The sequence below is a fragment of the Stenella coeruleoalba genome (genome assembly GCF_951394435.1).
Source record: "Stenella coeruleoalba genome assembly, chromosome: 1".
Lineage (NCBI taxonomy): Eukaryota > Metazoa > Chordata > Mammalia > Artiodactyla > Delphinidae > Stenella > Stenella coeruleoalba.
This window is the reverse complement of record NC_137169.1, coordinates 74582134-74608812: the sequence shown is the minus strand read 5'-3', so window position 1 is coordinate 74608812 and position 26679 is coordinate 74582134. Positions and strand designations below refer to the sequence as shown.

The window sequence follows — 26679 nt, the reverse complement described above, 5'->3', positions numbered from 1 at the left end:
TACAAAGCTACAGTAATCAAGACAATATGGTACTTGCACAAAAACAGAAATATTGATCAATGGAACAAGATAGAAAGCCCAGAGATAAACCCACGCACCTATGGTCAACTAATCTATGGCAAAGGAGGCAAGGATATACAATGGAGAAAAGACAGTCTCTTCAATAAGTGGTTCTGGGTAAAGTGGACAGCTACATGTGAAAGAATAAAATTAGAACGCTCCCTAACACCATACACAAAAATAAACTCAAAATGGATTCAAGACCTACATGTAAGACCAGACACTATAAAACTCTTAGAGGAAAACATAGGAAGAACACTCTTTGACATAAATCACAGCAAGATCTTTTTGAATCCACCTCCTAGAGTAATGGAAATAAAAACAAAAATAAACAAATGGAACCTAATGAAACTTAAAATCTTTTGCACAGCAAAGGAAACCATAAACAAGACGAAAAGACAACACTCAGAATGGGAGAAAATATTTGCAAATGAATCAACAGACAAAGGATTAATCTCCAAAATATGTAAACAGCTCATGCAGCTCAATATTAAAAAAAACAAACAACCCAATCACAAAATGGGCAGAAGACCTAAATAGACATTTCTCCAAAGAATACATACAGATGGCCAAGAGGCTCATGAAAAGCTGCTCAACATCACTAATTATTAGAGAAATGCAAATCAAAGCTACAATGAGGTATCACCTCACACCAGTTAGAATGGGCATCCTCAGAAAATCTACAAACAACAAATGCTGGAGAGGGTATGGAGAAAAGGGAACCCTTTTGAACTGTTGGTGGGAATGTAAACCAATACAGCCACTATGGAGAACAGTATGGAATTTCCTTAAAAAACTAAAGATAGAATTACTATATGACCCAGCAATCCCACTATTGGGCACATACCCAGAGAAAACCATAATGCACCCCAGTGTTCCTTGCCGCACTATTTACAATAGCCAGGTCATGGAAGCAACCTAAATGCCCATTGACAGATGAATGGATAAAGAAGATGTGGTACATATATACAATGGAATATTACTCAGCCATAAAAAGGAACACAATTGAGTCATTTGTAGAGACATGGATGGACCTAGAGACTGTCATACAGAGTGAAGTAAGTCAGAAAGAGAAAAACAAGTATCGTATATTAACGCATATATGTGGAATCTAGAAAAATGGTACACATGAACTGGTTTGCAGGGCAGAAATAGAGACACAGATGTAGAGAACAAACATATGGGCACAAAGCAGGGAAAGCGGCAGTGGGGGTGGTGGTGGTGGGATGAATTGGGAGATTGGGATTGACATGTATACACTAATATGTATAAAATGGATAACAAATAAGAACCTGCTGTATAAAAAATAAGTAAAATAAAATTCAAAAAAAATATTCTGAGTTATCAAAAATCACTCATTTTATCATTTTCTGAGAATAGGAAATTTGCATTTGGCTCATGTTTCCATACCCTCTCCCCCAACACATACACACAGAAAAATCTAACAGGACCTGATCCTGATGTACAGAGATGTGTGTCAAAGAGGAAAAATAAGGTTAAACTTCATACTGATATTAGAGAACTGACTTTTAAAAATAATCATATGTTGATTCTACTAAAGAAGCATGGCTGTCAAAAGGGCCAAAATGGATTTGAGGGCAAAGCAGAGAACTTAGAATCCAAATTCACAGGTTGTCCTTCTGGCTCTGCCTCCTGCTGTCCCTGTGTGACCCCTGTCTCCTGTACTCAGTCTTGTCCTGAAAAAACAAAGTTGAAACAACCTCTCTAGGGAATGAGAGCTTCGTTCCTCCCCGTTGGAAATTTCATGACAGGCAGTCAAGGTGAAGGACTGTGTCTCAAACTTGGCAAAAAGTAGCAACCATTTAATTATAAAGCTCCCAGTGATATAGATAGTTCCAAAGTGGGTTCACTGTAGACTCTTGACCACTGTGACATCGTCCTTTCAGTGGCTGTAAGTGATAGAAGACTTGTGCTTAGCTGAGTTTTTCATGCCTGCTTAAGGATAGAAAAGCGCAGAAGACTCCATCCTAGTTCCATTTTTATTTGAGGAGGCTTCAATTGCATATATAACTATTAATTTTGATATCTGACAAACAACATCATATCCTAATTCATACATAAAAATCTGATAGAAAAAAAAAAAAGGTAGGGTTTCCAAAACCTTTTATTGCTGTCTCTTCTGCAAAAAAGGCTTTTCAAAAGGTGATTGAAAAGAGAGCACAGGGCTTCCCTGGTGGCGCAGTGGTTGAGAGTCCGCCTGCCGCTGCAGGGGACACGGGTTCGTGCCCCGGTCCGGGAGGATCCCACATGCCGCGGAGCGGCTGGGCCCGTGAGCCATGGCCGCTGAGCCTGCGCGTCCGGAGCCTGTGCTCCGCAACGGGAGAGGCCGCCAACAGTGAGAGGCCCGTGTGCCGCAAAAAAAAAAAAAAAAAAAAGCACAGCTGAGTTTGAAGCTCGGGCTTCTTGAGCATCATACAGCAATTTATTGAGCAGCAACTGTATGAAAGATAGTGTCTCACACACGGCGACACTGAGATGAATGAGAAACAGTTTCTGCCCTCAAGACCCTTCCAGCTGAACTGGAGAAACAGGACAGTGTCGGTGTAAGATAAGGCAAACGCCGACTAAATGGCCCAAGGTCCTAGTAGAAGTGATGGGAGTTCCAAGGATGGAGTGATCACAGGAGGTGAGAGCCAAAGTCTCGGTGAACCTGAATGAACAGCAAGCCGTATACGGGCACAGAGGATGAGTGGTCACTACAAACAAGATGACTGGGGGGATAGCTATTTTATAATCAGCAGACAATGGCTAGAACAAGGGGTATGTGCAGGGAAAGAAAGAGATTTAAGGTCTAAGGAGTAAGCTGGGGCTGGTCCAAAAGTAAAGGAATTGGGGTCTTCTTATCTGCAGGCTGTGGGGAGCCACTCAAAGTTTTTTTAAGCAAAGGTGTAAAAGGTGGTGTTTCAAAAAGATCCGTCTGACATTATGCCTGGAATGATCAACAGGAAGAAAGATAAGGGGTAATAAAACTAGTTAGGTACCATCATACAGTCCGGAAATAAAGGACAGGAGGGTCTGGACTGGGGAAGCAGGCGTGAAAATGAAGAGCCCCATGCAGGAGGTGAGTTCTATGTAGAGAAATAACAGAACATTGTAACTGATGGGCTTGAAAGGGCAGGGGAAGGAAAAGGAGCAGGTCAACACTTGGACAGATATTTATGGAACTCCTGTTGTGTACCAGGCACTGTACTAGGCCCTAGGGAGCAATGATCAACAAAATTACTTCAGAAATGACTACCAGATGGGGCGCCTTTGGTGGAATTCTCGGAAAAGAGTTCAAACTCTCACTGTCACCGTGAATTCAGTTCTCTCCATCAACACAGGAACAAACCACAGAAAATTGGTGGGCAGAATGTGTTGCTGGATCTCACTGAGCTAGATTCACAGTTTGAGAACTGAGCTGTACTCAGACACATCCAACTGACAGCAACTCTGGTAGACGTCCTTCGTCTAAGCTTGTAAGACACTTAACGGGGTTGGCTTCCATTTCAGTGTCCATTGGCAGCACACAGCAGCTCATCTGAATTTGGAGTCTCTGTCCTTTACCCTTTTCCATTTCTTTTTTATTATCTTTATCTACTCACTCTCAAAGCACGCGAAAAAAATCACTTTAACGTTTGCATGCCCTCCATCTCCAGCAGAGTCCTATTGTTTCTTGGCTGAATTGAGTTGGCAGAAGACTGCAAAACACCCAGGATGATTTCTGCCTCATGGGATGAAACTGTACATCACAGCATGACCTATGTGACAGTCTCACCAGGCCAACACCAGTACTCTTGATGTGGAACAGATTAGGAAACGTGTCAGTTGAGCTGGAGGGAGAATGGTTGAGTTTTGGGTTACTGTTTCTCCGTGGACATCACATGTATTAAATGCCCTCGGTGTTGATGAGTATCCTATTGATGGCTGGAGGTTAATACAGCATATGGTAAAATGTAGACACTAAATTAGAAGTGACATTTTAACCCTAAATTATTCTCCAGCTTCTAGGGAATACATCCACACTGTCAGATACAATACTGGGATTTCAGCCATCCTTAGACATAATGACATGCAAGAGAAACAAATTAAAAGTAAATTTGGAGTAGGGGGGATAAATTAGGAGTTTGGGATTAAAATATACACACTACTATATATAAAATAGATAACCAACAAGAACCTACTTTATAGCACAGGGAACTATACTCAATATCTTGTAATAACGTATAAGGGAAAAGAATCTAAAAAAGAATATATATATTCATATATATATGAATAAGTGAATCACTTTGTTGTACACCTGGAATTAACACAATATTGTAAATCAACTATATTTCACTAAAAATGTTTTTTAATTGTAAAAGAAAAAGTAAATTTGCCACCGCCTTCTTGCAAAACCACTCCAGTAATACTACCCTGCTCTTAATAATTGCTTACTGTTTCTCCTTGTTTTCATCTTTCAAAATGTCACATTAGTCCAGCAATCTTTAAGAGTATTTCTAAATCTGTTTTTCATTTATGGTCACTGGGTGCTGGAGTTGGGGCCCGGTATTACCCAAACACTACCTGTCTACAGATGTAAAAAGCTTTGGAGATAGGTTACGACAAGCCATTCCCTTTTATCTCTTTCTGAAGTGGAACCAAATTCAAAGCCGTGACCACATATCCAGAGGTGACTCTTGGTACAGAGTTTCAAAAAAAAAGCCTATTAGGAGCTAAATAAAAGGTGTTGAATTTGCTACATTCTGTGCACATTTTCTAATTGTCCATTTCTTTTTCCATCCGTACCCTGGCAAGTGATAATAGTTCAGTATAGATTAGCTACTAGTAGTTGTAATATTAGTAGTGGTAATATGTGTGATGATGACGTTAATTTAATTTGAAAACCCTAAGTTAGTGGTTTTTAAACTTTAGCGTACCCAAGAATCACACAGAGTGCACATTTGAAACGCACATCACACTTCTGGGGTTCGCCACAAGAAATTCTGATTCGGCAACCCTGGCATGGAGCCCAGGAACCACTGCATGATTCAGAGGCAGGTAATCTGTAGACCACACTGTGAGAAGCACTGACTCTGGAGTTCACCAGACATCAGTTTCTATACATTAGCATTTGAGGGCAGGGGGAGAAGATTCATGCTAAAAGTAAACTGCATGTGTCTTTGGACAGAAAATGCCATTTAATATTCAGCATAGTATCTTATTGAATAACATAACTGGCACTGCAGAGAAATAACTCTCATGTAATAGAAAACCATGCAAAACTTCACTAGATTATTGAAATACAAGTGCCTATGAAAAGCTAATTTTCTTTAAAATACTGTGTCATTTTAGGGGGAAATGCTTCCAGAATAAACGCTATCATGTGTTCCATCTAGTGCCTTTCTCTCTGTTGATAACATTTGCATATTAAAATACAGTATATCTGCAGTGAGTGCTTATTGCTCTAATTCTCATTAGGCACGTAGGCTCTTAGACTTGAATAGAAAAGTCTGAAGGTGTGAAGTCCTGTGGCTTGAAAACAAGCAGGATACTAAATTCTTCAAGTAGGAATAGTGGAAAGAGGAAGGAAACTCAGATGTTTACTTGGGTAGGAAGTTGTGTGGTCCCATCCATGAGCTTGTTAGGGAGAATTTGAGAAGGGCCCCTGGAGAGCACCCAAAGCTGATTAAAGCTGGATCTTCAGTAACAAGTATTGATTGCACAGAAGGATGTGGCACAAGCGCCAACTGGCAGCTCTTCTTTGCTGTTCACTGAAGGTTGAGCTCTGAGTGAATGTGTCTTATAGGAAATTGCATCAGGAGATTTTAGGAGGATTTTAAGAGTTACTGAAATGCCAAAATGCACTGCTGAAAGATCATTCATTCAGTCAGTCAACATGTAACGAGTATGTATTGAGCGCCTACCCCATGCCAAGCCCTGCACAGAGGGCCAGTGATGTGACTGTGCCTCACTGGAAGCTTCTAATAATCATCTGTCCGCCTGAGATGACTTGGATACCTTGACTTAATTAAATCCAAACAGTATGTCAATCACCTAAAGGGGCGGAGGTCAAAATATGAATAGTGGGGATGTAAAAACTATTACTCTCTGAACCAACTGATGACCAATTGAGTCAGTTGCCTTCTCCAACTTCCATACTACCCTTCCTTCTTATTAACTGAACCTTGAGTTTTAAATGAGCACATTTCTGGGACTTCCCTGTGTGGTGCAGTGGTTAAGAATCCGCCTGCCAATGCAGGGGACATGGGTTCAAGCCCTGGTCCGGGAAGATCCCATATGCCGTGGAGCAACTAAGTCCATGCGCCACAACTACTGAGCCTGTACTCTAGAGCCCGTGAGCCACAACTACTGAGCCCGTGTGCCACAACTACTGAAGCCCACATGCCTAGAGCCCGTGCTCCGCAACAAGAGAAGCCACCACAATGAGAAGCACAAGCACCACAACAAAGAGTAGCTCCCGCTCGCCACAACTAGAGAAAGCCCGTGCACAGCAACGGAGACCCAACACAGCCATAAATAAATAAATAAATAAATTTATTTAAAAAATATATATATGAGCACATTGCCACTTGGAACAACGTCCACATTTCTCAGCTTTCTTTGTCCTACGTATAACAATGAGACTAAGTATTGCCCGATGATATGAAAGTAGAGGTGCTCTGTATGAGATCCAGGAAGCCTGGATTTGAAAGGCAAGAGTTGTGCCCTTCTCCCCTTCCTGAATCTTGAGGAAGGGATGTGATAGAGCATAAACAACTATTTTATACCATGAGGACAAGGACTGTATCCCAGGTATGACACAGCAAAAAGCTAGAAGAACTTCAGCCCATGATGACTGTCAAGTCACCATACTGTGCTACAACCTCAAAACACCTTTCACACGAGAGAGAAATAAACCTTTAAAAGTTGTTTTGAGGAGGCAGGTACTTTCTGTCACAACCAAATTTAGTTCTCAGTGATAAAAATCTATCTTCACTAGCCATGAACAGAAAACCCAGTTCAGTGAACTGGGTTTCGGGTTCAGTGAACCCGAAACAGTGGAGGAGAGATACTGGTCCATGTAGTTCTGAAGTAATACAGACTTTAGGGTGGGTTTGATGGGTCTGCTTAGTGATGCTGTCAAAGAACCAGATTCCTTTCCTCTCTCTTCACCTTCCACAGATGAGCTTCATTATAAAGCTGGCTCCCCTTCAGGGGAGCAGGTGGTTGCCAGCAGCTCCTTGCTACTTGCCTCTTCACACACATTCAGGGAGGGAGACATGAGTCCTCTCAGAAAAGTAAGGAAGCTTCTTTCAGATCTTGTCCATTCTTAATAGTCCAAACCGATCATCTGTCCATCCCTGAGCCACTAATATAACCAAGGGGTGAATTTCTCTGGAGCTGCAGTTTCCTGACTGCATCAAGGCACACAGGGGCACCACAAACAAACTCACAGGGGCACCACGGCAGAAATTTAAATTTTTCAAAAAGAACACAGATATACCTGTCAGACATCACACACAATTCTACTATTAAGTTGTTTGGACCTAACTACTTAATAAACAAAAGTGTTAGATTTGTAGGGGTTTATTTTCTTTGTTGGTTTTGGTTTGGGTTTCATTTTTTCTTTCTTGGCCTAAAGGCACCATGAAAATATTAATGAGACACTTACAGGTACTGTGAACCAAGAAAGGAACCTTTGGCCTAGAGTCTCAGTCCTGGAGTCAGAGGTGGAATTAGCTTCCCCCAGATTATGGGGGCTGCACAGAGAGGTGTGGATTTACAAGTGAAAACTGGGGTGATTGCTAAGAAAGCAGAGACTAGACATGTGGGAGGCAACCACAATGTCCATAGGCCCTTGGAAGAGCTAAACTCTGCATTCTTCTTACGAGAGAATTACCTTTGTTTAGGAAAATACAATAAGTCCTTTGGGGTGAAAGGTGAGACCCTTGAAGGCTTGGGATCAGCAGGAGATAATACAGCAAAAGAGAAAGCAAAACGTCCTTTGTTAGAATAGGAATGTGGAGATAGGGAAAGAGGAGAGAAAAGGGAAAGAGAAGAGATCTGAACCACAAACCAGAGTTGTCAAGTCTTTGAAGAACACCAACATTTCGTATTCTATTTTAAGTGTCTATATTACTGCAATACTCCAACCTGCCAAACTTGAGAAAAATCTGTTACCCAGGTGAATAGGGTTTTCTTTTTCAGGCAATCAAAGAAAGGCTGAGGTCCCTGCTTATGTTGACATCATTTAAAAGAGGAATAGCACCTGTAAAATAATTGTGTCTCTGCAGGGATCTAATTCAGTGGAGCCAGAGACAACAGGAGAATAACATGCCTCCTTTCCCCTACCACCCTCTGCCCCCCAAATTAGTAGAAATTATAGAGAGGGCACAGAATAGTGGTTCTCAATCCTGTCTACATATTTAGAGTCACCTGGGGAAGAATTTAAAAAGAAACAGTGACGTTTTTCCCCACCCTAGACCAAGTAAATAAAAAATCTCTACGGTTGGGGCTCAGAAGTCTATATATTTTTTAAAGCTCCCCAGATGATTCTAACGTGTAGCCAAGGTTGAGAACCACTGGTCTAGGACATTCCACAAATCAAGGAATAGACCTTGAAGGGAAGAGAGACTCCTTAACTTGTGAGTGGAGGAGGGGTTGATATGGTTCCTCTTTGTCCCACTTGAATTCTTTTTTTTTTCTTAATTTATTTATTTTTGGCTGTGTTGGGTCTTCGTTGCTGCGCACGCAGGCTTTCTCTAGTTGAGGCGAGTGGGGGCTACTCTTCATTGTGGTGCACGGGCTTCTCATTGCAGTGGCTTCTCTTGTTGCAGAGCACGGGCTCTAGGCAGGCAGGCTTCAGTAGTTGTGGCTCACGGGCTCAGTAGTTGTGGCTTGTGGGCTTCAGTAGTTGTGGCAACGGGCTCAGTAGTTGTGGCTCACGGGCTTCAGTAGTTGTGGCACACGGGCTCAATAGTTGTGGCTCATGGGCTCTAGAGCACAGACTGAGTAGTTGTGGCACACAAGCTTAGTTGCTCCGCGGCATGTGGGATCTTCCCGGACCAGGGCTCGAACCCGTGTCCCCTGCATTGGCAGGTGGATTCTCAACAACTGAGCCACCAGGGAAGCTCCATGTCCCACTTAAATTCTCTCCACCAAACCAAGATCACTAGAAAAGGCCTGGACCGAGTCGTGAGATCCAGGATCTAATCCTAGCCTTGCGGTTCACTATCTTTGCGTGATTTGAGGTAAGTCACTTAATTTTTTATCTCTCCGAACCTCCGTAAAAGAGAAGTGGGCTTGATAAAATGACATCACTTTCCCAGGTTCTCAGAGTACCTTATCAGCATTCACTGTCTGACACTAACAAAGGCCAAATCAGAAGGAAACCACGATTTCTCCTCCCCATTTCAGAAACGTAAAACCTGAAATGCAGAGAGCCCAGGTAACTCCCCACACAAGAGCAGGTGAGGTGAGGACGGCTGCTCTCTTCATCAGCCGTGGTTTGGTTGTCATTTACAGGGGATTTGGGTTTCTTGTACAGGATATGTGGGGACAGCAGTGTTTTTCTTAAATACCAATCCATTTCTTATCAGGGATTTTATTAACCCAGAGGAAGAATAGAAGAGTAAATGGTATACTTATTTGGAAGTTTGATTTCTCTCTCTTTCTTTTTCTGGTTGTTTTTCCTGCTGTCTCCCTTAAGTATCTGCTCTTCTTTTAAAATATGAATAGATTTGATAGCTTTCTCCTAAAAACAGTAGTTCTCAACCAGAGACAAATTTGCCCCTCCCTCCCTCCCAGGGGAGCATCCAACAATATCTACAGGTATTTTTGTCATAATGTGGGGGGCGGGGAAGTGGATGCTTCTGGCATGTAGTGGGTAGAAGACAGGGATGCTGCTAAATGTCCTACAATACACAGGACAGTCCTCACAACAAAGAATTATCCAGCCCCAAATGTCAATAGTGCTGAGGTTAAGAAAACCCATCCTAAAACGCGAATGAGCTTTGTCACCCCTGTTTCACAGAAATGTCAGTTTCTGAGCATATCACAGTTAAGGTGCTTTTATCCCTGATGCATTTAGCGACAGCAGTGACTTCTGAAGATCAAGTAGCTCATGACAGCAAGAGTGTTCTTCAGTAGGAGGGAATTAAATAGCTGTGTAAAATCCCAATATTTATTCAGTTCTTGTGTAACATTATTTACAGGCATTGGAACTACTTATGGGCAAAAATGTCATAACTGTAAGACAATCACAGAAATTGCCTTCACGAGTACAAAACCTGCAGAGGCCTTTGTTACCAGACTTTGAGAGAAGTGGACTTTGGGACCCCTAGAAATTGAGATGTTCAGGCTCCTTCACTGACAAGTTCCATGGGAGATAAACAGGTTTTGTTTTAAGTATGTGTATGTGTAAAAAATGATCTGAAGGACTCACATCAAACTTAATAGTGGTTTCCCATAGGGAAGGGGAGAAGAGAAGAGAAAGATGGGATAGAGGGGGAGAAACAGGACTTCATCTTTTTTTTTTTTTTTTTAAAGAAGATGTTGGGGGTAGGAGTTTATTAATTAATTTATTTATTTTTGCTGTGCTGGGTCTTTGTCTCTGTGCGAGGGCTCCCTCCAGTCGCGGCAAGTGGGGGCCACTCTTCATCGCGGTGCGCGGGCCTCTCACTGTTGTGGCCTCTCGCGTTGCAGAGCACAGGCTCCAGACACGCAGGCTCAGCAGTTGTAGCTCACAGGCCCAGCCGCTCCGCGGCATGTGGGATCCTCCCAGACCAGGGCTCGAACCCGTGTCCGCTGCACTAGCAGGCAGACTCCCAACCACTGCGCCACCAGGGAAGCCCCATCTTTTTTTATAAATCAGATTTATTGAAATATAATTTCCATACAGTAAAATTCACAAGCTTTAAATGTGCAGTTCAGTGGGCTTTGACAAATGTATATAGTTGTGTTAAGTCCAATAGAATTTTTAATTTTTCATATTTGAATCTTGTACAAGAAACTTATGTTTTTTATTTATAATTTGTATTTTGGTTTATAATTTAAAAACATGTTTTTAGAAAAACCGTTCGAAATTATGTAATCATACTGCCCCTCATTTTGTAAAAGCGACTTAACAAAGATGCATGAAGCATAGCAAAATAACATAACTGGAAATGAAAGGGATGTAAAAGGAGAAACAATAATTTAAATTGGAGCCAAGTTTAAGAATGCAAACCATGAATTCTCATTTCCTCTTTATACGTAGGACATTCAGACTTTAAGCTTCCAATCAGTCATCCTCGCTTATATGTTTGAGAACTTCATTGAATTTAGGTTCCTATTTAGCAAATCCAATTTGCTCTCCTTCCTTTTAAGTATTCATGATAACTTATACCGTCAGTGTTTTTCATAAGCTCATTGAAGGCTAACCCCCAAATATTGTTTGCCCATGAGAAAGCAAGAGTTACATGAGCCAGGTTTTAAAACTAAAGTTATCCTTGGTACTAACAAAGAAGGTAGAGAGTGACTTAAGGTAACTTTCTATGAAAAGCCAACTTCTGCTGAAATTCAGGAACCAAGTCTTGTAGAACCATGAAGTCCCCTGTGTAGGGCTGCGGTTTTCTGGAGCCAGCTTCTACTAGCTTACCAGGGTCAATTGTTACATTTTGGGGAATTTTGACAGCTGGTTGTTAAACACATCCATTATTAAAAATCAGATTACATAAACTTATGATTAAAGAAATTTCATTAAAAACAAAGGTAATAGGGCTTCCCTGGTGGCGCAGTGGTTGGGGGTCCGCCTGCCAGTGCGGGGGACGCGGGTTCGTGTCCCGGTCCAGGAAGATCCCACATGCCGCGGAGCGGCTGGGCCCGTGAGCCATGGCCGCTGAGCCTGCGCGTCCGGAGCCTGTGCTCCGCGACGGGAGAGGCCGCGGCAGTGAGAGTCCCGCGTACCACAAAAAAAAAAAAAAAAAAAAGTGTCATGTGTGTAGCCATTACATTGAGGGAAAAATGAGGAAATATTCTTCCAGTATTCAGAAACTACTATGCACTTCAGCAGAGAAGTCCCTCACATCATTGCCAAACAAGTAAAGTTCCAATATATATCTTCATTATTTCATTTGTCTTACTCATTAGTGTAAACAAAATATCAACCAGCAGCCATGTTGGAACTACAGTAATTTGTCAATTGCAACTATTAGGTTGGCCTCAAATGCACGAGCTCTGCAAAACTCAACAGAAGCATTCTGTGAGAATCAATTGACAATATGAAATTTATAGTCAAGAGTATTGAAATTTTTATTATTATTTATAAATTGTAAAGGATGCTACCCATCCTTTATATCAGTAAAATGTATAATAAACTTCTGTAGGTATATTATGCATATGTTTTCCCCCATATTTACCAGCACACTATTGCCTGGAGCTGAAGATCTCAGGGCACTAAACATATGCTAAAGACTCTTTTGTTCGGCGCCCAGGCTAAGAGTACAGTTAGGTAGAGGGATATAGTTGAAAGTCCCAATGATGATTTTCTTCACACTATTCCAGAAAAAAAGAATGCTCTTTCCTGTGCATAGACTCTTCCCTAACTCCCAGGCAACCCTTTCACAAATGGCCAAGCAGACTGGGTAGAGGATTTTGAATGTCTCAAAGCAAAACAGTTACAATTATTGCAAGGAAAATGTTTGAATGTGTGCCTTACTGATGAGATAACCAAGGAATCATTTGCTCATACAGAGACTAAGCATTAATCCACCAGTGGTGGGGTCTGAGTGAACAGGGCTGGTCCTGGGCATCATTGCAAAGTGTGTGTGTTTGGCCGTTTCTCATCTCTTACCTTGGAGCTTACCCCTCTACTGCTCTAGAGGTGATAATGCCTCTTCACCCACTGTCTTTTTCCATTCCCAAAGGCTTTGCTCTTCCTTCATCTACTTAAAAAATAGAGTAGCTAGCTCTGGAAACCAACCTATGTAGTCTAGTAGCAAACGCGGATGACTTCAGAGGCCAGACCTTCTCTGTCTAAGATGCACTTAAATGCAAACTTTTCAATATATGTGCACGTCAAATAAATTGTATCTACAAGAAGAACTAGCCCACAGGCTGTCAGTTAGTGAGCTCCGAGTCTAATCTTTCAAGGGCTATTGTCAAGGTGGTAGATTGGTGTGAAGTAAAAAGGTGGGCGTTTGGAGGCTGACTCACCTGGACCTGAATCCTGGATTTCTGTCTTAATGTGTGACCTTGGAAAAATTACTGAATTATCTGAACCTTGGCTTTCTTATCGGTAAAATGAATTGTTAAAGAAAGAAATAAGTGAAGGTAGATAAACCATCAATAAAGAGAAGATAGCTCAATAAACATTCCAATTCTTTCTTGCTATTGAATGACCCAGGGGGAAACTGAAAGATCACCCAGCTCCCAATACCCAAGGAAGTTAATTTTTGATGATGAGATTTTAGGAGCTGAATTTAGGGTGCAGGTATCTGAAGAAACATAGCCAGGGCATGACCTCAGTAGCCAAGTAGGCAGCTGTCTACTGTACTTATTCAAGACTAAGAATAAGACTGTGGGATATTTGCTTCTGCTACAGAACTAGTCTTAGAGAAGCATGGCAGGGGTAAGAAGGGAAGGTAGGATGCTAGACTTCGCATTTTGGAAGTACTTTGGTCTGATTTTTTTCCTCTCCACTCCTTGAGTCAAAAACTTAAATCAGGGCTGTGACTACCCGTAGAAGCTCCCCTTGTTCCTTCTGCCCATGCCCTGCTCCCCAGCCCTCCGCAGAGCTCAGAGTGTTCCTGTAAGAGTATGGGGGGTTTTTCCCAGCCTTCCACAGAAACCACTGTGTTTGAAGATTCCTTGCAGAAATGGTTTATGTGACTTGTGGTTGTAGTTTGAATAGTAGAAGAATTCTTTCCTCTACATTTTCACGTGTGCCATATGATCTGAGTGAAGCAGCAGCTCCAAACATGAGATAATATGTGGAGGAAATGTCATCTAGCTTGGAAGGGAATATTTGGCATTGAAAGTTTGCCCAGATTTGACTAAAAAAAACCATGTAACCTCATTCTTAGGATCACAGCCCATCAATTCAGAGAGGTTGTTTAAAAGACAACCTCTCTCAGGTTATGTTCATTTTGAGCTGATCCATGGAAAAACCATTAAAAAATGAAAACATGATATCAATTCTAGAATGTTATTCATAGCTGTTTGACTCAGCCTTAAAAGGACTGCAAGGACTTGATGCCTGGTGTATTGTCAGACTCTCAATGAACTGTTGATGGATGGGTGGATAAATAAATGTATGAATGATTCTAGATATTCAGGAGCAATGAAAAGTGTACTTGAGCATCATATATTGTATATCTCAATAGAATCTATAATGAGTTGCTTTATTGAGTTGGCTCCATTTTGATATGCTGAGATGAATACATATGTATATTTCATAGGAAGATCAATTATGAGCAAGCCAAAAATGTGCTCTGTTTCCTAAACATCTTTAAATACGTTCTATATAACTTTGCTTCGGTATTTGACCAATGCATCCAACATTGTTCTGTGAAACAACATAGCCTGGGAATTTTTTCAGAATAATTGATGTACTACAAAGAAACCATGAGTAACAAGTGGGAGAATGAAACTGCCTTCCAGACTTTTGGATGAGAAAATTCCCAGAAACGTTGGGAACTGCCGGAAATGCCTGGTTGTTAATGCAACTAGCCATGCAAATCATCTTGGGCTGGATGACATTTCCCACTCTGTTTTGTGACAGCTCCCCTCTGGGGAGCAAGGCCGGTTCCTCCAAACCAGCAGCTGTGTAACAGACCACCACAACGTGGCCAAGATGATTCTCAGAGCCGTTTCCTCGCACGGCTGCATGCCTTCTTCGTTAAAGAGATGCCTCTGTCAGGAGTGAGGCTGACTTTCTTTTTACTGCTAGTTTACCCTTGACCTTCCTTAAATTATAGACTATCATCTCCTGAAGGCAGAATCTGTGACCAAGTTACCTTTTCATCTCTTTCCCGTTCCCACCTCCCACTGCCATCGCGCCCGCCCTGAAGGGGGCGCTCCAAGAGGACAGTTGAATTGAACGGAACACCAATTGTATCCAGTCCTGATGATATTCAACAATTACTCTCTTTTACACAAAGTGGAATAACTCCTTCGGGAAATTGCAGAAATCAGAAAAGACATTTAGAGCAGCGAGTTAACCTCTCAGATACTCCCCCAAAGCCTTGTAGAACTGCTGCGTGTTACCCGGAGTCCGGGGCCTCTCGGGAACTTGTGGCGTGGGGACGGATTAGCGGTTTTCTCCTTTCCGTGCTGGCTCCCAGCGCAGCCAGAAGCAGGAAGCATAGCCCCCGGTGTTAAAAGAACACTTTACACACAGCTCTGGAGCAATACACCGCCTCCACCCCTTTTTAGGAAAAAATGTTGGGACATGGAACTAAACAGCCTAGCAGCCACATTCTCAGAATATTTGAAATGATACTCATCTTTTAACAAAGGCTTCTGTGCATCCACAAAGCGGAAGCAGACCCCGTTCCTCTGCCTCGCGCTGGCTCTGTCCTTGGGAGCCTGAGCTCTTTGAGGTGATGCCCTGCCAGGCGGGCCGGGAGCACATGCTCACATCTTCGCAGTGCTGTTCCAACACCACAGGGGAGAGATGCTAGAGAGACACACAGTCTCCTGAACCTTTTTCTGTGTATTCCCCTCTGATGGCAAGCGCCCTGCATTGTGTATATATGTGCGTCTTCTGAACCCAGCCATAAATAAATGCAAGCTGTCTTATTCAGACAATAACAACATATAAGAGAAAGAAAAACAGTCACTAACAGGAAAAGAAAAACCTGTTCTTTGTCCCAAAAGAGAGAAACCCTTTGTGTTCAGAATAAACACCTTTAGCTTTTTCATGGAAAAAATGTATTTTTTGTTTATTATCTATAGTTACCACTTCCTAAATCCTTTTAGTTTAGAAAGACTACGCCTGACAGAGCTTTTGTATTTTTCTTTCCACAGTTAAGCAGAGCCACTCACTGCTCCACACAGGGTCTGTTCTAGTATTAAAAGTCATTTCTTTTGGCACAGATTTTAACCTGTCTTAAAATGATAACCATGCGGTCTTGATAAATTATTTGAAAAGCTTCTCCTAAGGTGGCTTGGTGGTTTTGTTAAGACATTTATTTTAAGAGTATCTCTCAATAGAATTTATCAGTGAATTACTTTATGTATTCCCAGCATTAAATTATTTCCGCTCTAAGAATATTATAACTCCTTTCCTCACAGTGATGAAAAAAATGAAACTATCCTCAAACAGTGCTAGGTTGGGTACTGACCTTATGTCAGTAATTTTTGGAATGTTCCCACCAGAAGTTATAAATTATAAATATAAGGCCCAGAAGAGAGAGAAACATTCAAGAGTGAGGAAAACAGCAATTAGAATTTCACATAAATACCATCAACTGGAGAACAACAAATCGAGCACATGGGAGGGGAGTGGTATTGTTCAAGCTAGGATGTGGGGAGATGGGAGGGAACATGGAGAGAGCTGAAGGCCGGGTAAATAAAGCACACCAGGAAAAGAAGGATTCAGTGTCTATTATTCCAGAGAAAATGGGAACTTTCTGAGGTAGGTTTCTCTGCAACCTTGGAGATTCTAGTTTGTTCCTTCCCTGATAAACAAAAAGTCAGCAGTAATAACATCCTTGATAACACTTCCTCTGGAATGTATAACATTCCATGTTTCTGCTTCATAGTCACCACCGGACATGCATGAGTCAGACTGAGAGGTGGGGAATTTGCTGGGCTGCTCATGGGACAATTGAAGTTATAGTCAAGGCTTATGAGGTGTGGCTATGCTTCTTTCTCTTTCAACTCATCTTGTACTAAGAGCCATAGGTGATTTCTTTATCTCAGAACAGGCTATCTTAAGTGTGAGGTTAAAGGGCAAAGCTTGCCAAAACAGTAGATGGGACTGCAGACTGGAAACCTGAACCTTGTTTGTCTGGTCATGCTGTCGTAAAATACTAGCAGCTAATTAAGGGCTTAGTACAGCGCCTAATTATATTCATTATCTTCACTTATCTTTCACAATAAGTATGTCAAAGACTATTATTATCCCAATTTTATAGATGAGGAAACTAAGAAGTCAAAAAAAAGCTTGAATTTCTATAGCTCACAAAGGATACAGCAGAGACTTAAACCCAGGTCTCTTTCCAGAGTTCACCGTCTTAATGTGTCCCCTCCTACACAATAATAAAGGGAAGCTACTATTATTTTTTTTTGAAAGCAGCCAAAAGAAAGTCTGCCTAAGATATAATTAAATAGCAATTCATAATAGAGGAGAGCTACTTGCGTCTGGAAATTTTCTCTTAAACAAGCCTCTTCATATTATTTTTGGGCACATCCATTTTATAAAGAGGGCTAAATTGAATATGTTGTTAATTTGCTTATAATAGTTCTAAATTGTCCATGTCCTTGAATAGATACAAGGTTTCTCAGGCTGGGCTCTAAGGAAGAACCCACCCCACCCGTGGGTGATCCACCCTATGGGCCTGTCCCCTCGGGGAACAATTTACATTAAAAAGTGCAAAAGAAGGGCTTCCCTGGTGGCGCAGTGGTTGAGAGTCCGCCTGCCAATGCAGGGGACACGAGTTCGTACCCCGGTCCGGGAAGATCCCACATCCCACATGCCGCGGAGCAGCTGGGCCTGTGAGCCATGGCCACTGAGCCTGCGCGTCCAGAGCCTGTGCTCCACAACGGGAGAGGCCACAACAGTGAGAGGCCTGTGTACCGCAAAAAAAAAAAAAAAAAAAAAAAGTGCGAAAGAGATGTCCAGTCAAGTCGAAACTGTACCGTGTCATAACAGGATTACACACAAAAAGAGAATGAATGGTACCATGATTAATTTTGACCATAAATTTAAAGTAGCAAATTAGTGTGAAAAAGTAGATGATATGGTAGTTTGTAGGAGAGAGATTTTGCTGCAGCTCTGGAAGTCAAGAAAGAGCAAAGTGAGATGATTAATAAAGTTTTGAGTTGCACAGATCTGGGTTTAAATCTACAATTATGACCTTGAGCAAGTTATTTGACCTCTCTCAGTCCAACTTCGTCATCTGTAAAATGGGAATTTGGGGATTCAGTAATAAATGTAAAATGTTTAGCATGGTGCTCTGCCTGTTCTTATTGTAATATAATTGTCTATTTGTCTGACAGTCTCCTCCATTAGCCTGTGACCTCTTCAAAAACTGGATTTATGTCTGTTTATCTTTGTGTCTCTGAGCCTTTGATATAGTGCTTAAGCTCATCCCCACTCTTGATGTTTCCTTCTATGTGAAGGATGTTCCATTATCATATTATTCCTGGTTTCTGTCTGCTCTTGACATATTCCCCACTTGGAGAAGAGAATGGATTACCTGATTGGTGAGTCAAGAAGGCCTTACCATCTGTACTCTTCACATCCTCTTGGGAGTGAAGTTTCTGCAGGGAGCGTGGCGTCTCTTCTGCTCTTCCACACCGTAAATCTTACTGTTCAGTGCCTCCATGACTTAGTAGACAAGAGACCTAACTCTGGGGTCCTATAATATGAGGCCCATTTCCACACAAATCTTGAGGGGCAAAGGAAGACCTAGCTGGAAAGATAGATTAGAACCAGACAGTGAAAAGATCTTCTTATACCTCCATGGCATGACATTTTGGCAGATTCCTTAAAACATATAGATAATGATAAAGAATGGAAAGAGTCTACATGAGTAAGCCCAAAATCATACTTGTTTTTGTTTTTAATGTTTGGATATTTTTGGCGTGGGGGAGGGGTGCAGGGGAATGGGGAAGGTTGTTCTTTGCATTTTTGTTTTAATTTGTTGAGGGGCTGAAGATGAGATATCAATATTTTAAGTTCTTTGCAGAATTCATTTTTGTCTTATCTTTAAGTTATTTTATACTAAGGTACTAATAAACCCTTCATTTGATGAATGGACCTGCTAAGTCAGTTTTTCTCCAAGTGTGGTCCAGGGACCATCTGCCTCAGAATTACCTGGAGGGCTTCAGAATACAAATTATTATGCCTCACCTCAAACCTGCCAAACCAGAATCCCTGGGGGCATGGCCTTGGAATATGATTTTAACATTCTCCCCAAGGGATTTTTATGTTCATTGTATTAAGGGCAGCACCTGCCAACAGACAAGTGAATTCAATTTAAATGTACCGAGAAGAGGAAATTATGTTTGTGTGTGTGTGTGTGTGTGTGTGTGTGTGTGTGTGTGTGTGCAGTTATTGCTAAATCAGTTAACTGACCATTCTGATTACTGCTACCGACCATTCTGATTACTGCTATGATCCTTTTTCCCTATAGACCAGAGCAGCCCTGCTTACTCAGCTGAGGATATCATCAAAACCCCAGCTGGGCCTTTTGTCTATGTGTCTTTCTGATAGATCTTATGAAACAAATAATCCTTTTAAAACCCTTAAAAGCTTAGAGACTGGGCTTCCCTGGTGGCGCAGTGGTTGAGAGTCCGCCTGCCGATGCAGGGGACACGGGTTCGTGCCCCGGTCCGGGAAGATCCCACATGCCGCGCAGCGGCAAGGCCCGTGAGCCATGGCCGCTGAGCCTGCGCGTCCGGAAAACTTAGAGACAAACACGTACTTTTAAAAGAACAAGAAGAACCCTTACAATTCTTCCAAAGAATCGTAGCTACATCCAGTTTTCCTCTTTTGGTTCTAAGTGTCTAGAGGTAATAGACAGGAACTTCAACACAGAGGAACATTCTTAGGTATGGATTGCAAGCTTTTATCCCACCACACTGCCCTCCTTCTGTTGGCAAGTGTGGGAGACGCTCTGCTTAGGCCTGCTTTGTTTCTCGTTATAGATCATGCAACAGATGAGTGACCACCGCTACGACAAACTCACTGTGCCTGATGACACGGCCGCAAACTGCTTATATCTAAATATCCCCAATAAAGGCCACGTCTTGCTGCACCGAACCCCAGAAGAGTATCCAGAAAGTGCAAAGGTAAAAAAAAAAGTCCTTCCTGCCACAGCAGCTGAGTAGGCCTCCCTTTGCAGCCTTCCTGCCTAGGGATTTTTTTCACAATAGAGTGACAAATAACAGGGCTTCCTTTTCCCCTATACACATCATTAGGAAAGCCAAAAGGATAACATAATTTATTTATTTATTTTATATGATTTTTTTAACATGTTTATTGGAGTATAATTGCTTTACAATGGTGTGTTAGTCTCTGCTTTATTACCAAGTGAATCAGTTATACACATACATATGTTCCCATATCTCTTCCCTCTTACGTCTCCCTCCCTCCCACCCTCCCTATCCCACCCCTCAGAATGAGAGAAAATATTTGCAAATGAAGCAACTGACAAAGGATTAATCTCCAAAATGTACAAGGATAACATAATTTAGGGCCGAAGGAAAGTTTATTTAACTCGCTCTTCTTGTTAGTGTCATTGGTCACTAATGCATGCAAAGTAATTGAGATGATCATGCCTGGTATTCAGACCTTTTCAAATGAGTATTTGGATCTCCCAAGTCTGTGCTCCAGCTTTGATTAAATGTACTTCTTGACACTGACATGCTCATTAAGCATAGAGACCTACAATTAGATGGCCAACTGCCTCATTGTTTTCTGACAAATCTAAGCTGCCCCTCATCAGAGGGTCATTTGTTTCTTCAGTCAGAGAAGTAGGAATGACCCAAAGAGAAGGGTGCTCAAAAGCAGGGGCTACACATCCTAGGCAACAAAGGCCTGAAAGGATAGAACAAGAAGAAATATAAATACAGCACACTTGGAACCAGCCAACTGGTCCCTCCAAGCAGCTCTGCATTTATGTTCCAGCCAGGGAATTGCCCCCTCCGTATGGAATTCCTTCCTGGTCTGAGAAAATCTTCCCAGTCTTTCAGGGCACTCTGCCAGTCTCATCTGTGTACTTTGGTAATTTCAATTTAATCATACCAAGCAGATTAAGGGTGTTGGTCCATAGATCCTTCAAGTGTTCATATCTTTTTTAGGCATTTCAGTATGTTCATCTCTGTCCAGAGGAGCAAGATATTTATAGTAAGCATTACAGAAGAGTCTTAGTAACCACTGATCTCTCTCTCTTTTCTTTCAATCTTAAACTTTAAAACTTTTAGAAAATAGTTTATGCTACCTTTTAAGTATGCAATACTGTATAATTACTAGGCTTATCCTCCTAGTCAGGAAGGATCCCCTTCAGCAGATTAAAAAGAGAGCAGGGGAAGAGGATAAATAGATTTTTTTTTTTTCTTCTTCCATGGCTGAAAGTGTGAACCTGAGGAAAATATAGGACCCCTGACCCCCTGGACTGGGGCTTAACCAGCTCTCAGATGAATAGTAGGTCTCACAATTTAATGTGCCTCAGGGTTGTTAAAAATACAGGTTCCTAGACCTCCCCACCCTAGAATCTGCCATGTCAGTAAGCACCCTGGTCACTGAACTCACTTGGAGAAACACAGCTCTGGATCATTCGTACCCCTTCAGCCACATCAATCATCCGATAACGAGATGATCATTAACTGCTTCTGAATTCAGCCCTGGGTCTACCACCAAAAAACAGTAACATCATATTTATTGAGTGCTTCCCCTGTGCCAGGCACACCGCATGTACTATCTTATTCATTCCTTACAGCAGCCCTGTGAGGGTGCTGTTATTACTCCAGTCTTACAGAGAAATAATCCCAAGGCGATGCCACTTGACCGAAATTACACTTGGAGCAGTAAGTTGGCAGAACTGGGGCTGGAACCCAACTCTGTGTGGTTCCAGCACTCTTAATTAACCACTGTACCAAAGTACATCCTACAGAAGCATGGTGGATTGTTTTTAGGCAGTGTATTTGCAAGTGATTTTGCCTTTTTTTAAAAAAAAAATGTTCTTTGTTTTATCATCAGAGAAAAAATCTGTGGACTGTTAATTTGAAGGTTTGACACATGCTTGCTTTCTATTCGTGTCAAAGGATGCTCTAAAATTCACACACCTGTAATTTAAAAGCAGTTTGACCTGAAACCCTTCACTTAAATTATACTTTGTCAAGTTTTTCCAATGGTCTTATTAAGGAAAGGAACATGATAGTTGAGAGGGTTTTGAAGCGTGGAGAGAGAGTCCTACTCAGCCTGTAAACACGTCCACCAACTTTCATATATCACTTAATCTAGCAATGACAAGGGCAGAGTAAAGGCCTTTCTAGTAACAACCACATTTCTGACACATCTTTGGCTTTGAGGTTAGAGCATAGAGCTAGTGGTTAACCAATGCTGCTAGCTCTCTGGGTATCGCTGTAGGCACGTGTGTGGTCTTGGTTCCATGCATATCTTGGGGTTCAATGGGTGAAAAGCCTAAACTTACAAGCTACATGAATCCTCTACCCCAGGTGGAGGGGGTGGGCCTGGGGGCCAGGGAAGACAGAGGCAGAAACATAAGCCTTCTTCTCTACTTTTCCTTGATTCCTCCTGCAGGTTTATGAAAAGCTGAAGGACCATATGCTGATCCCCGTGAGCCATTCTGAAATGGAAAAGGTGGACGGGCTGCTGACCTGCTGCTCGATTTTAATTAACAAGAAAGTAGAGTCCTGAGTCGCAGTCCCTCCCTTGTTGCCGGCAATACTGCACTTGTAAGGCCGATAACTGTACCCATTCCTACCGTTTTCAATGACAATCTTTTATGCCACTCTGCTACTAACACTGGTCTACAATTCTAAATTTAATTGCTTCGTTCTGCACCTCCCCCAGCCCCTCCCCTCGAGGTGGTACCTAAACTGTGGATTTGCTCAATGAATTAAGCCATCTAGAAAATATAGAGCTAATGAATTATTCAAATGTGATTAATAATTGTAAGGAAACACTCATTTTAGTGTTTGTATTATCAGTGTGAAAATTGTTTATTTGCCAATATAAACCGAAGAATGTCTTTTTGATCAGTCAGCTAAGCTGGATTTTCTTTCTGTATATCATTAATTATCTTTGGCTCCTATGAAATTCCCTGGTCTGTGGATCCTCCTCCTTTCCCTCTTTGTTTCCATCTGAAGTATGAAAACTTTCCCACTTCTATCACAGTCACCTCGACCTTGGGTAGAATCCGGGGTCTTGCCTTCTGCACATCTTCCTGCAGGTCGACCCTGTCTGCCAGCAGTCTTTCTGCCTCGCCGCTACATCTGCCGCCACCACCACTTTCCCCCAGAGGGTCAAACAGGCCCCTCGGCAGAACCGTGACCAAAATCAGAGCGGCTGTTTGGGGGAGAGTTCACTGCACAGAGGCACATCCCCGTGGGGTTTGCCCCAGAGATCTAAATTCTAGAAGAAGTAGGGCACCACACCTAGGAAGGTGAATTCAGCACCAGATGGTTGCTAGGGGGTTGCAGATCAAGAAGCTTGGACACACCCCATGAGTACAACACTTTAGAAAGTCTTTAAATCACATTCCGTGAATTTTTGCTTTATTACTGGCCATATACAGACCTTGGGAATAGACTTATTTTTTTCTTTCAATTTACTTTCATTTCCCCCCATTGTGACTCACCCTGTTTCCAGGCTTCTACCCCTTAATCTACAGTTATTTTTTTGCTGACCTACAGAGTTATTTCTTTCAAAAGAGACATTACATCTAAAAATGATTATTGATGGTCTAGTGCGAGCCAGATGGAGCATGTTCAGGAAGTGATAGGCTTGGTGCTTGAAATCAGCTGCAGACAATGGACACTTCTATTTTGAAATATCCGTGAATATTTACTGTGGGATTCAATTAAAACTTCTCTCCTCTGTAGCCTTCCACAACCTTAAACTGACACGAATCTCTTAACAAAGAACAATGCCGCAGTGAAGGGAGAGATGGTTGTCTTTTACTTAAATGAAAGAATCAGTCTTTTAGCAGACCAGGGAAATGGTACTTTCCAAGGAATGGTGACTGATCCAGGCATGTTATCAAACTTCCCAGTCATCTCCACCTTTCCTGTATTGCCTATGGCTAAGATTAAGATTCAGGGTGTTTAAGGAATGCTACTTCACGTCTTGCTAGGCTCACCTAACGTGTTTGTAATCAGACATTCCTCATATTTGGTGACCAAGAGAGAATACCTTCATTCATTTCATCTCCCCCTGAACAAATGGAAGTGAGAAACCTCTGAACAAATCAAGACAACCTTAACTACTATTTTTTTCATTTATTCGATCATTTTATGTCAGACTTAGAAGAAGTTCCTTCTCCTCCTTCTTTTTCTTTTTGCTTGACTTTAATATTCATATCACGTTCAAATATTTAATTTCATGCATCCTATGACTGAAACGTATCTTGGTCACTGGCATATTTCCAACTGTCTCATCATGGGTGAATAATATGTTTTTACCACAGAGAGAATGAATGTTACCCACATGCCCAAGTTAATAAAGAAAAATTGTCCTCAGTAGTTATGGTTGCCCTTTGGGGTTAAATCCGGCCCTATGCTGGCAAAAACAGAAATCCTCCCTCAAAGACAACCACAGGAAAACTCACTCAATCAGTCACTTCAGTCTTAATAGTACAGCTAACTGGCATATAATTTCCAATATCTTTATTTCTAGCTTTCCAAACTAAAGAACTGTTCTCTATTATGTTTAGTAAATTGCAAGTGAATCAATTTTTCTTTTGAACCATTTGTTCTACAGAAGGCTGTTTTCACTTTTCCTTTTCTTTTCATCTTTCCATCTTTCCTTCTCTTTGTCTCAAGAAATCACTTAGAATCTATGTGCCTCTTCTACAGAATCTTATTCTGCACTGCTACATCACCTACAAGGCTGGCTTCTTTGGACTCTCTCTGTGATATGCTGATGTGGAAACCTAAAATATTTGCAGCATAGTAGTATTATTTCTTTTGTGTACTCATCAGCATCATATTATCTTTGAAGAAGAAAGACAACCCGCTACCCCGTTACCTAGGTTCCCCTCTTGTCCATTGTGATTTATAAGGAAAAGCTAACAGAATCTGCTTTTTGACATTATAAAGACATTAGAGATTGTATTTAAGTAAATAAAAGTTGAGTCAGAATCACTTGGTCAGTAAGATTCAACTTACTAAGGACAATATAGAGAAAGTACATGATTTAGCATTGTTTCTTCAACTGTGATGAATTGCTATAGAAATCAGCAGGCAGATCTCTCTACCGTGTATTGATTGCTCTTTTAAGCTACTGTGAACAGGCTACTAAGGCCATCTCTTCATCTAGAAGGGGAGAAATAGTCTGTAGATGAACAATGTGACTTATTTAGAGTTGCATGTTAGTCTTCGTAATTATTTACTCCTTTACATTCTACAGAACTCAGACATGATTTCCACGTGGTGTTAGATTCGTGCATTTTATCATACTGACCATCCTGTTACAGACAGTGTATGGTTATCCACTCTGTGTGCCAAAACCAGTAATGCCTTTCACGGTCCTTTAGTCCAGAGAAATTCTGCACTGATTTTAGTCTCTTGCTGTACTGATCCTACAAGTATACCAATCACGATGGAATAAAGTGTGAGTTGTACTGTGATCAATAGCCCATGTCTCTTTCTTGCAACAGAAACTGCTGTGGTGAATGAAGTCACCATTTCTTTGCTACCAGAGATGGGAAGTTTTTGGGTTTTTTTTCTCTTGTCCTATAAGCTATGGAATTAGAAATACTTACCTGTAAGTCAACTGCTATCAAAAGCTTGGATTAAAATGATAATCAAAGGATACTTCATACTTCTGGTGCTTTAAAAGTATGCATATTATCCACGTGTGGTCTGGAGATCTTGATTTCACATATGTTCCTCCTCAAAAAGGCTTCCCTTGTTCCTTTGACTCCTGTCATCAGCACATTATAATATGGCTCAGTTATGGAGACGGTTGAAAGATTTTTTCCTGTGTTCATGCAAGAGTTTGCGTTTTGTTTTTGTTTATTTTATAGTAAGAGTTTTTTAGGAAATATGAAGTTTTTTTAATAAGACTTTTTATTTCCAACAATTTTTTTCAAACTGAAAGTAGCTTCATTGTTCTCTTTTTCTGACTGTAAAAATAATAACCGCTCACTGCAAAAATAAAAATCAAACCTTACCCAAAAAAACATAAAAACAAAAGTAAAGGAAAAAAAATTACCCCAAATTTTATCACCTACAGACAGCTGCTATTAGCATCTTGGAGAATATCCTCACATCTAGGACTAGATACAGATATAAATATGGAATGATTGTACATCATCATTAGTGCTTCCTTCACTTAGCAATATATTGTGGCCATCTCTCCATGTCAATAAATGGAGATCTACATCATCAACTTGAACAGCCCTGAATAATTCACAATAAGGTTGTCACAGCAGCTCTTTCCAATTTATGTGGAGTGTTCTATCACAGATGTTTGGTGTGCCCACATTTCTAGTAACCGCGGGTCTTTAGGCTATCAAACATGTTCTGCTTATAAGCTCTCACACACCCCAAGGGTTAGCTCAATCCGTAATCCTCTTACCATAACTGAAGGGTACATGCAAAAGCCCATCAGAAGCACAAACCGGTACTAAAATCCCTTGGAGAGGTCACTGATTTAGTCACACCGCTCAGTTGACGATGCGTCAGTCAGTTCTCCATTATTTAGGCTGCCATTAACGTGGACAGTGAAACTAAAAACTG

General features: G+C 41.4%; 1 protein-coding gene across 1 annotated transcript in view; it reads left to right on the top strand.

Moving 5' to 3' along the window:
- The window catches only part of DDAH1 (dimethylarginine dimethylaminohydrolase 1), a 153444-nt gene extending 127722 nt beyond the window's left edge, over nucleotides 1–25722 (top strand). The window contains exons 5-6 of the mRNA XM_079943998.1: nucleotides 19900–20043; nucleotides 22517–25722. Of these exons, the coding sequence (XP_079800124.1) occupies nucleotides 19900–20043; nucleotides 22517–22633 (261 nt within the window). The 3' untranslated portion in view covers nucleotides 22634–25722. The remainder of the gene's footprint in view (nucleotides 1–19899; nucleotides 20044–22516) is intronic.
- The last annotated feature ends 957 nt before the right edge of the window (nucleotides 25723–26679 follow it).